At 42.7% G+C, this 12,390-nt stretch overlaps 1 protein-coding gene across 1 annotated transcript in view; it reads right to left on the reverse strand.

Annotated features, from left to right (window-relative positions):
- Positions 1-9,361, reverse strand: part of UCK2 (uridine-cytidine kinase 2) — an 80,172-nt gene extending 70,811 nt beyond the window's left edge. Inside the window, exon 1 of the mRNA XM_049106912.1 lies at positions 9,188-9,361. Coding sequence (XP_048962869.1) covers positions 9,188-9,346 — 159 coding nt within the window. The 5' untranslated portion in view covers positions 9,347-9,361. The remainder of the gene's footprint in view (positions 1-9,187) is intronic.
- Positions 9,362-12,390: the final 3,029 nt, after the last annotated feature.

Below are 12,390 nucleotides of genomic sequence, written 5' to 3' on the forward strand. Positions count from 1 at the left end.
GTGGAGTTAGGATTTATGCGAACATTAAAATAGTGATGGATGCCACTTTGACCCATCAATACCTTCAAGTGAACTGGTTTTTGAGAGATGGGCATTTAGTCACTTGATTAGAAAGGCGGGATCTGCCGGTGACTCAGAGCAGCCCCCACCTTTGAAGGCAGATTTCTGCATGCACACCCATGCAGCTAGCTCCATGAGCGAGTTACATAATCTCCCTGTGCCTCAGTGTTCTCATCTGTTACATGGGAATAACAATGGCAACCCTATCCTAGGATTGTTGCATTAAATGAATTGTCTTATTCAAAGTTCTTAGAATAGCTGCTGGTACGGTCTAGGCCTTATGTAAGAGTTGGAAGAGGCCCCCTACAAAGCTGGGACCCCAAAGGGAACTTTTGTGGGGCTACACTGGGTGGAGGTAGGACTAGATAAGTAGCTTCCAGCCTCTGCCCCTGTGAACCTGCAACTGATGAACTGATGGGCACCTACAGTCTAAAAGACAGCTTACTTAGGTCAGTAGCATTTTTTCAAACTTAGTAAGTTACCTTAAATTCAGAATTTTTTTTAATTGCTAGGAAAAATTAAGAGTATTAGCACAATCTTCCTTTCACCTCTGAAATATTTCATGTCCTCATCCAAAACCAAATTCCACAGAAGCTTCTACAGGAGGCAAAGATGGAGAGAGTGGCTCCCTGGTGGTAAAGGCAGGCATTTAGGAGAGGTCAGCTAGAAGGAGGGTGTCTTGCCACATGGCTGTGGGGTGAGTGAGTTTTACATGATTCATGAGGCTGCCTCTCCTCGCCAACATCTTTTCTCCACTAAAGAGATCTAACAGTCTTCAAAGACTTTTGCAGAGCTCTTTATAGCCCAAGATAAACCCTGTTGGAATTTGGAAAACTTGATGGACCCAGAGCTAAGGGGATATCAGGTAGCTCGAGAAAGGAGAGCGGGATAAAAGGAGGCCACATCCTCTATGAACTTTTTCCAAGTCCCCACCTTCTTTATTTCTATAGCTCTTTTTCCATGATATTTCATCATAAAAATTTTCAGGGGAGCCTGGATGGCTCAGTTGGTTAAGATCTCAGAGGCCTGGGATCTGGCTTTATTATGTTCCTTGGAGCTGGCTCCCTGCTCATTGGGGAATCTGCTTCTCCCTCTGCCCCTTGTGCTCCCTCTCTCTCCCTCTTTCTCTCTCTCTCAAAATCCTTAAAAAATTTTTTTCAAACAGAGTCTGAAATATTTTACAGTAAACACTGATATAACCACCATCTAGAGTCTACCATGAACATTGTGCTATACTTGCTTTATCACACTGGTCATCTACCCATCACTCTTTCCAGCACATTTTAATTATACTTACCTGCCTTTACCTTGTTAGTTTGCAGTGGTTTACTCCAAGCTGGTTTATACATTTCTTGCCTTTTTATTATTATTATTATTATTATTATTACTATATCCCCAACACCTAAAATAGTTTCTGGTACACATAGGGCCTTAACAAATATTTGTTGAATAAATGAAGAAACATCAGGTCTTGCTTCTACATTCCCAAGGCCCACTGTGCAGAAGGATTAGCAAGGAGGAAGCATTCAGTACGTGTTCATTGTATTGAATGAACAAATGAAAAATATGGAAGAAGTCAAAAAGGACCACATATAAACTTCACCGCCACCATTTTAGAATGAAAGGTGGTATTCCCTACATGGTATTTACATGGCTACTAGTATTTCCAAATGTTTTTTTTTTCTGGCATTCCAAATAACTGTCTACATCTAGTCTTCTGTGTCCATCTATTAACTAGTTGAACCAACTCATTAACTGAGCTAACCCATTATACTTATCTGTACCTTGTTTAAAGATTTTTATTGTTTTTTTTTTTTTTAAGATTATTTATTTGTGAGAGACACACAGAGAAAGGCAGAGACATAGACAGAGGGAGAAGCAGGCTCCCTTCAAGAAGCCCGATGCAGGACTCCATCCCAGGACCCCAGAATCACACCCTAAGCCAAAGGCAGACAGACACTCAACCGCTGAGCCACCCACGTGTCCCTAAGATTTTGTTTTATCTTTTATTTTTTAATGTAATCTCTCCCCCTAACGGGCTCAAACTCACCACCCCAAGATCAAGAGTCACATACTATACTGAGCCAGCCAGGTGCCCCTTCTGTACCTTGTTTAATAATGTTGGCCTCTGTGCATAAGTTAATAGACATAAAAGTGCTCTGGAACAAACAAAAGCTGTCTATATAAGGTAAGGCCTAATTAGCAAGGACATCCAGCTGCACTCTGCACTCCCTGTTTTCACTATTGTCCCTAGGGCTGCCTTACCTACCCGTAAGGAAGTTATCCAAGTCCATTTAAATTAAGGGTATTCTCAGCACCGGTGACCTCTACAAGGACTTTTGTATTTCGGCTCTCTATAAAGCCAGGCAGGCTGTCTGTGCTATTCCCTGTGCTGTGTCATCCTCTCTCAGGAGCCTGGTCACCAAATCCCATAGCTGGGGATGTTCAAATCACGTTTGAGTCTCCCGTAGCAATTACACTGCAGATTCTGAATTAAGTGATTTCCAACTGTCCTCCTTCCCCACCCACCAAGCCAAAAAAGATCAAACGTGTTCAATAAAATCAGAGTTAGAACAGAGTCAAGGAAATACATTTTCTCGGTATCTGTGATCATTTTCTTTTATAAACAGATTTCAGCCTGTTCAAGTTCTGGCCTAGTTAACACATGGGGGTGAAGTCAGCATGAGTGTGCAGCTGCAGCTGTAGCCAAAGAACAGCAAGAGACACTGCCGCTCACGGTCCTCTGTCTGCCTGCCTGCCTTCTAAGTAACCATAGGTCCAAACTAGACAAGGAACACATATTGTCTCCACCAGAAAAGTTCTACCACTAGGCGCTTCACAAACCATGGCTAATTCTCTAATTGCTTATCACATTTCCAAACCGGAAAAAAAATGTCATCAAACTTTAGCTTGCCACTGAAACATTTTCATTTTCTTTATTGCCTTTCATCAATCAGCAATTGCCTGGACAGATCATGAGTACTACTGTTCTGAAAAGATGGCCAGATGACATTAAAGCTCCTTACATTTGGCTCTGTGATCCTAATCACATTCTCAGATACTGTTGGCAGCCTGATAGAGCATAGTCTCAAACCCCAGCTGTAGCAGCATCTGGGAATGCAAAAGCTTGGGCCCCATCCCACAGCTAAAGAATCCAAAACCCTGTAGGTGGAGCCCAGCAATCTGTGTTTGGTAAATATTCCAGGTACCTCTAGTGCCCACCAGAGTTTGAGAATCACTGATCTCGTGGAAAGAGGACAACGAGCTCTAGTTGGGAAAGCCAGGTTTACACCGGGTGCTTTACTACTTTGTACCCTTTGGCAAGTTACTTAATTTCTATGGGCTTCAGTGTCAACTGTTAAATGATAAGTGGTTTGTAGGATGGTTGTGAAAATAAAGACTATATGTTGATATGTAGCAGCTTCCTTCCCCTTCTATTCATCACAGAAATCCCACCATTTAGGGTTTAGGAGCTCCAAAGATAAGAATTCCTAATCCCCAAGGTCACTCAAAGGTAAAAATTAAAAGGTAATATCCAGAACAGGTACATCTATAGAGATAGAAAGTAGATTGGTGGTTGTCAACAGCAAGGGTGGTTGGGAAGGAAATAAGGAGTGGCTGCTAGATGAGTTAAGATTTCTTTCTATTTACTTATTTTTAAAAGAGACTCCACACCCAATGGAGGGCTTGAACTCATGACACTGTGATCAACAGTCAATGCTCTACCCACTAAGCCAACCAGGTACTCCCAGGATTTGTTTTTATTATTTTAGAGAGAGAGTGAGGGTCAGAGCAGATGAGAAGGGGAGGAGAATCTCAAGCAGGCTCCCAAGCTCCATCTTACAACCCCGAGATCATAGCCTGAGCCAAAATCAAGAGTCTGCATATAACCCACTGAACTACCGAGGTGCCCCTCTTTTTAGATCAATGGTCTAAAATTGTCTTGATGGTTACACAACTTTGGTTGTCATTAAGAACCACTGGATTGTACAATTTATATTGGTGAGTTGTATGGTATGTGGATTATATCTCAGTAAAGCCGTTTTAAAAAAGTTTCAACCAGCAGGCTAGGAGAGGAAAGAGATTTTTAGGAAGTGGGAACAGAAATGAGCAAAGGCACAGAAGACTGGATTAAAAAGAATGTCAGGAGATTTTGTAACCTATAAAATGTTACATATATGAGTTTGGTTAATTTCGTTAAATTCAACATATTGATTTTTGCACATACAGCTTTCCCCTGCAAAGATAATAGTCACACAAGAGCCTTTATTTATTGGGGGAGGGGGAGAGGCAGAGGGAGAGAGATTCTTTTTTTTTTTTTTTAATTTTTATTTATTTATGATAGTCACAGAGAGAGAAGGAGAGAGAGGCAGAGACATAGGCAGAGGGAGAAGCAGGCTCCATGCACCGGGAGCCTGATGTGGGATTCGATCCCGGGTCTCCAGGATCACGCCCTGGGCCAAAGGCAGGCGCCAAACCGCTGCGCCACCCAGGGATCCCGGGAGAGAGATTCTTAAGCAGGCTCCATGCCTAGTGTAGAGCCCAACATGGGGCTCAATGTCATGACCCTGACATCATGACCTGAGCCAAAATCAAGAGTCTGACACTTAACCAACACAGTCACCTGGGAACATCACAGGCCTTTACGTTTTAGTTTGCCCAACTTTAGAAATACCATATGCCCTAAGCAGCTTTCCCACACTTAGAAAAGGTTAACATTCAGATTGCCATTCTGTAGAGATTTTCCCAGTTTGTCTCCTGTCCCCATACCAGGATATACCAGACACTACTGGAACCCAGTAAGAGCAAGCTCCTGGCAACCTCATTTCATTCACTGTCTATGTTCTAAGCCATTTAGCTTCATCCTGTTCACAGGGCTTTTCCCAGGCCTGCCTCTGACCCCTCACTTCTTTCCGTCTCCAGACTAAATCCTTGCTCTCCCACTTTTCTGCAGTGACTTCCTTCATCTCCCCTATTTAGCTCCAGGTCATCTTTCCTGTAAATGACAACATCTCCCCCCTCCCTTATCCTGACACTAACGCTCTTTCCATCACACTGTCAATGATACACTGTAGTTGGTGATGTACGGTGACTTGGATTTGATGAGGGAGATCCCAGGCTGCAAAATGTAAGAAGGTTCTCGCTTTCAGATGGAGCAAGTGCGAGTATAGGGGGAGCCTTGAAAACAAGCCTCTCCTTAAGTGTTGGCTCTAAGGGCCTTCTTGCATCATCCCAGGCCCAGGCCTGGTGACCATCCAGAAGTGAGGCAAACGATGGTGCAGATGATGACAACTGCCTCGGAGGAGTACTTAGATTTAGTCTGGTGGCTTGTATTTACGTTGGTGGCCCAGGACGGCAGATTTGACTGTCCTTGAGACGATGGGCTGAAGCGCCAATTGGTGTTGGAGGCCAAAGGAGATGAGCAGATCCAGCAGATTAATCTTTGCTTAGGGTTCAAGTGGTATTTTCCTTTCCTTCTTCCTTTTTTTATAAGTGGGACTTTTCTATAAAGTTATTTTGATATGCCAGAGTGAATTCTCCCCAGGTCATTAGGAGGGAAAATTACTTCAATTCTGCTTTGCAATGAAATTACTATTCCTGGTGGGAAGGAGCCCTAAGGCTTAAAGGGAGGAAAGCTAGTGTTTCAGAAATATTTTTAGTCACAGACTAAAAAAACAAAAAAAAACAAAAACAAACAAAGGCAACAGATTTCCCCAGGAAAACATGTGCCCACACATGCACACAAGTAGAATTTTTACTGTAATTTACCCAGACCTTACATAACCCCAGTTATCAGTCTGGTAGCCAGGAGATGCAGAAGTAGGGGTGAGGGCAGCTTCAGAGCAGAGCATCTCAGAACTGTCAGCTCCTCTTAGGGAATATAGGCCCTTTTGCGAGCACAGAGGGTACCAGAGCATGGTGGTTGCACAGGCAATATCCTCAAAGGCATCCATCCAGATGTCCCTACTCATATTTCAGGATCCTCGGTTTTTGTCAGGAAGGCTCTAACAGTCCCCTACACCTCCTGCCGTGGCTGACCAATGAAAACAACTGCAGAGCTCTAAGGCTCAAACAATTTGTTTTTCAGCCTGCTGCTCAAATGTGCCTGTCCTTCTAACTGCAAGACACCGGGGCCTCTTTGGAAGCTACCAGAGGTGCTCTCTCACACCCAGCCACTGCTTGCCAACAGCAGAGTATCATTACCACTTAGCAGCAACAAGCCAACTCCAGTGTCTGTAGGCTTTGGGTCCTCCATATCTTTGAAAGGCCTGAAACACTGTACCTGCCACAACCTTTCTCCTCCACCAGGACATTTTCCCAGGTCACCATGAGGGAAATCTTTACCCAGTGAGCCACCACCTTGTGCCATGTCTCATTTCCCAAGGGCAGGGCAGCATTCTCCTCACCTGCTGGGCAGCAGATAAGCCAGTCCCAAATCCTCATCTGACCACCAATTTTCTTGGACCACTCTTGATACCATTGGTGCTAATCTGAGCCCCCTAGGAAGCACCTGCCAATAGGAGTAAGGACGATGGGAAGTGGCTGTGAGAAGAAACAGGAAGGAGCTGGAAAAGCCTGGGAGAGAGGTCCTTCAGACCGCAATTCAGACTTGACCCCATCTATGGGGGAGGCACAGAGACAGTGAAGGGTGAGCGGAAGCATTCTAGACAATGATGCAGACGGAGAAGGTTCAGCCAAGCTGCTGTGAGTCCTTATGTCTAGGTTGTTAGCGATCAGAAGAACCCCATCATCTGTAGGAATGGACGTGCCTCAGTAGTCCAATGACGCAATGGCACTGGCTGTGAGAGCCTACGGGAAGCATGGCCAGGGAGCAAATGCAGCATGTATTTCAGAGCGCATTAGCTGGGGCGCTGGGTTCATTATGTTCTTTGTAGGTAGAGGTCTTTGAGGCACTTCTGGCCATCACATGCTGACAGCAAACCAAAATATCCAACCAAATTGTTCATTATCTTTTGGGGAATGCACTCAAAGATTCAGCCAGTTCTCAAGGCTCCCCTCTATCTTTAGCCTTTTTTTTTTTTTTCTAAAGTAGGCTCCATGCCTAGAGTGGGGTCCAACTCAGGGCTTGAACTCACAACCCTGAGATCAAGACCTGTGCTAAGATCAAGAGTCAGATGCTTACCCAACCAAGCCACTCAAGTGCCCCTGTTTTGGTTTTTGGGTTTTTTTTTTTTTTCTTACATTTACCATACCATGAATTCACAGGGACTGGGTTCCAGCAGCTCAGATTCCTTTCCACTGGCTCTCACAAAGTGCACTTCTCTGGGTGGGGCAGGCTGGTCTTTAAGGTTCCTTCTTTTTCTGATCATTTCCTTTACCCGCTTCAGGGAGCTATCTTGGCTGTTTGGGTGCTTAATATGCTCAATACATTAATTCTTTGGGCCAGGATCTTGCCCTTCACTTGTTTGTTAACAACCATGCCAAGAGCACTCTGGGTAACATGGAAACATTTGTGAGGCATTCCTCTCTGAACAGTGCCCATTCCCTTGATGGAGCCAATATCACCTTTCTTGTAGATTCGCTTGTGTGTGGTCAAAGGAACAACTCCATATTTTCCAAAAGGCCTAGAGAACATACAGCAGGTACCTCTTCCCTTTCCCTTTGTATTGGTCATTTTGGCGAATTGCTGGAAGATGGTGGTTCTGGCTGAAAGGCTGTCTTTTTCCTCTGGCCTCTCCAAGATCTCTGAGGTCCCCTCCACCCATGTGTAGTTATCCTAGAAGCTTATCTCAGCCATTCTGTGCCTATCTTACTTCCAGGATTCCCCTGCTAAATTGCTGGCTGTTTCACTACTTGTTCTGAACCAGAACCTCACCTGCAGGCTGGCAAAGCTGCTTGAAGGATTTTCCCCATTTGTGCCTAAGTCCACAGTGCATTGCTGGCAAGGCTGTGGGGCTTTGCCCCCCCCCCCCCCCCCCACCGAGTGACTCTAACACCTCTTGCAAAATTGAAAACTTCCCAGTGAAATAAAACACAACAAATATTCTAGGCTCTGACACTTTCACCAGCAGATTCTACCAAACATTTAAGGAGAGTTAATACCAAGATTACATGGCCTTCCGCCAGAGAGAAGAAAACGATGGAACGCGTCACAACTCATTTTATGAGACCAGCATAGCTTTACCACCGACGTCTGAGAACATATCACAAAAATGGAAAATTAAAGGCCAGAGTCTCTCATGAGAACATATAAAAATCCTGAACACAATTTTAACAAACCAAATCTAATATATGATCACAACCTAGTCATTTATTTTTTAAAAATATAAGGTTAAATATTTGAAAAGTCTGTACTTTAAATAATATAGATCTGGATCAAAAACAATGTACAATGATCATTGCATCTTTTTAAAAAATATTTTATTTATCCATTTGAGAGAGAGAGGGAGGAGGGAGGAGCAGAGGGAGAGGGAGAAGCAGACTCTCCACTAAACAGGGAGCCCGACTCGGGGCTTGACCCCAGGACCCTGAGATCGACCTGAGGTGAAGGCATTTTTTTTTAAGATTTTATTTATTTATTCATGAGAGATACAGAGAGAGAGAGAGGCAGAGACACAGGCAGAGGGAGAAGCAGGCTCTATGCAGGGAGCCCGACGTGGGACTCAATCCCGGGTCTCCAGGATCAGGCCCTGAGCCAAAGGCAACGCTAAACTAAATCGCTGAGCCACCGGGGCTGCCCTGAAGGCAGACATTCAACCAACTGAGTGACCCAGGCTCGCAGATCATCGTATCTTTAGATATGGATAAATCCCATCATAAATAAGAAGGGTAGGGCCCTTCATTACCCCTCACTATAAAAAGAACTCTTTCTTGAACACCCTAGAGCACTGTTTCCCAAAATACATGCCTTGAAACTGACTCTGGGAGGAAAAATTATATTTTCCAAATAAATTTGGAAAAACCTGCACACTGCTGTGTTTCCACTTCTTGGAGAGTCACCAGGTCTATCAGCACATTTAGCACCCTGGGAAATACCATCATTAAGAAACTTACCTATATTTGTTTAAATCAGTGTTTTACCAAAGTTACCCAACCAGAGAGAATCTTTTTTTTTTTCTGGTTTGCCTACAGCCAAGGGGCAGAACCAGTGTTCTGTGGAACTCACCCTAAGAAATGTGTCTCGATAGTAACCAAGTGTCAAAACAACAAATTCTCTCTTACAAGGAAATAAGCAGTATTTTGTTACTTTGGAGGTCTTAAGAGACCTATTTACATGGAGAAGGATACTTAATGACTTTAGCTTTATATTAGATAGACGTCTCATGCTTATTTTTAAGATTTTATTTATTTATTCATGAGAAATATAGAGAGAGGCAGAGACATAGGCAGAGGGAGAAACAGGCTCCGTGTAGGAAGCCCAATGTGGAACTCGATTCCGGAACTCCAGGATCACATCTTGAGCCGAAGGCAGATGCACAACCACTGAGCCACCCAGGCATCCCCAGACGTCTCATGTTTAATATGCAGTTATTAATAATTTGTTATAATTGTTTTCTGGCTTAAAAAGTTGTATTTAGTATAAAAATATAAAACAATGCAGAATTGCTTTTATAGAATGTGAACATCCTCTTTAATTCCCTCCCTAAGAGCTAATCAGTATTAGTGTTATTATTCGGCTTTGAATATTCATAATTGCAAAGTATTTTAGAATAACTGCTCACCAGCAGAAGAGTTGGTCAGTTTTCACTATCTACTGAAAAAATGCACATATTAATATTGTAAAACACTTAAACTTTCAAATAAATATGAAAATATTAGAGCTTTGAAAAATATGTGAGAAAGAAGAATATTAAAAGTTAAATAAAAAGGGGAGGCTTTTTTTTTTTAAGATTTAATTTATTGGGATCCCTGGGTGGCGCAGTGGTTTAGCGCCTGCCTTTGGCCCAGGGCGCGATCCTGGAGACCCGCGATCGAATCCCACGTCAGGCTCCCGGTGCATGGAGCCTGCTTCTCCCTCTGCCTGTGTCTCTGCCTCTCTCTCTCTCTCTCTCTCTCTCTGTGACTATCATAAATAAATAAATAAATAAATAAATAAATAAATAAATAAATAAATAAAAAGATTTAATTTATTTATTCATGAAAGAGGCAGAGACATAGGCAGGAGAAGCAGGCTCCCCTGATGCCTGATGCAGGACTCAATCCCAGGATCCTGGGATCATGCCTTGAGCTGAAGGCAGCTGCTCAACCACTTAGCCACCCAGCCATCCCAAAATTGGAGATTAAAGAAGAAACAAACCCTCAAGAAAAGAAGGTTGACATCTGATAACTTCCAACATGAAATAGGACACAATAAAGATGTGAAACAAAGGATTTATTTATTTATTTTAGGATACTCAAAGTATTTACTTTCAAAATATTTTACTTGTCAGAGAATGAGAGAACGAGAGAGAGCACAAGCAGAGGGAGAAGCAGACTCCCCACTAAGCAGGGAGCCTGATGGGGGACTCAATCCCAGAACCCCGGGATGATGACCTAAGCTGAAGGCGGCTGAGCCACTCAGGTGTCTCAAAATACTTACCTTTTGAATGCTCTGACAGTATCATAAAAACCAGTTTCCTCTATGGCTATTATAAATCAAGACACACTTACAGAGGAAAATATTCAGAGGCCCACAAGAGAAAATGAATAAAAGACATGGGTAGTTTACAGTTATAACTGAAGGGGGTATCTCTCATCCATAATGACACATGACTTGGAATGAAAGGAAGATCAACAGAGGAGAGGCCTCCAAGTGTGTCTTCCTATTACCTGAAGTACCACGGTCACCAGAGAAGAAAACGAGTAGGCATGATTTCCCCCTCCATTGGTGGTGTTTGTAGGTATTAAGTGTGCTTTACGATGACAAGAAAAAGAATTTTGTAAATAAGACCATATAAATGAGCATATCGGATCAGTCGCATGGATCATTTAATTCGTGACAGAGTGTCTGACAATAGCGTCCATAGGTATTTTGTGGAAGGATTTCATTATTCACTCTGCCGACAACTTAAAAGTTTCAGGAGCGGGGCGCCTGGGTGGCTCGGCTGGTCAAGCATCTGTTTTCTGCTCCCATCATGATCGCAGCGTCCTGGGATCGAGCCTGGCATCAGGTTCCCTGCTAAGCGGGGAATCTGCTTCTCCTTCTTCCTTTGCCTGCCCCTCTCCCTGCTTGTGCTCACTCTCATTATGTCAAAAAATAGATAAAATCTTAAAAAAAAAAAAAAGGTTTCAGGTGCAGAGCCAACAGTTACATTTTCTTGTAACAATTCCATCTGAAACATCATAGGGTGTTTATCCTGTTCTCAATCTTTCTGTTAGATCAATTTCACTTCGTCCTGTGGCCCTCCTCTGGCTTTAGTGTATTTTTCCTGTGGTACTGAGACAGAACTACAGACAGTATTTCAGGCGTGAAATCCTGTTTTGATTTATTAACAATGCCATTCCTAACGACTCCCCAATTTTTCTTGGCCTTTGTGGCTGAAAAAGGAATCTTGAACCAGTGTGTTTGAAGAACAAGATTATCTCTGTTCTTCCTTTCCTAGACTTAGGTGATAGTCAATCCTTCTTTAAGTTTAATGGAAAGAAAACTAGACCAGCAGATTGGGAGACCTGGCCCACAGTCTAGAATTATCAATAATGAAATATACCACCTTGTAAGTTATTTAAATTGTATGGATTTCAATTTATTCATCTATTAAATGAAGAGATTGACTTTTGAAGTTCTGTTCCCTCCCAGGTCGGAATTTATATAATTGTGACTTTGTAGCCTATCTGCCACTTTCTCTACATTCTGACTCCTCACATGGACTTTTAGTAGTATATTCCTCTCTTAGCACTTCACTTACTGGAATTGGTTGGTGTCAAGTACAAACATAAATATTTCACCTTAAGTGCAAATGCACCTTAAATGTAACATGCACTTCAAACCTTAAATGTAACGCATGCTTCTCTATCAATGTGTAAGGAACAGTCTCCATTGTGCATTTTAAAGCCCCTGCTCTTTATGTCCCAGCTCTAAATTGGAACTGTATCTATCCATTCATTTATACATACTTTCATGAAGCACTGAGTTCCTATGATGTGCCAGTAAAGCAGACATCATTCCTACTCTTACTGAGTACAATCCGGAAAGAAAAACAGGTCCTTGAATAAGCCATGACAAAAGATAGGATACTAAGGAGAGTACTAAGGAATATATAGGAGAGACATCTATAGCCCACTCCCAGGGCAATTTCAATTTGTTAAAATAACCTTTGGCTTCACTATTAGAATCTGGGGAAATTTAAGTAAATTACATCTGTAGTTCTACTTTAGGATAAAGTAATTTAA

The sequence above is a fragment of the Canis lupus genome, chromosome 38 (genome assembly GCF_003254725.2).
Source record: "Canis lupus dingo isolate Sandy chromosome 38, ASM325472v2, whole genome shotgun sequence".
In the NCBI taxonomy this organism is placed as follows: domain Eukaryota; kingdom Metazoa; phylum Chordata; class Mammalia; order Carnivora; family Canidae; genus Canis; species Canis lupus.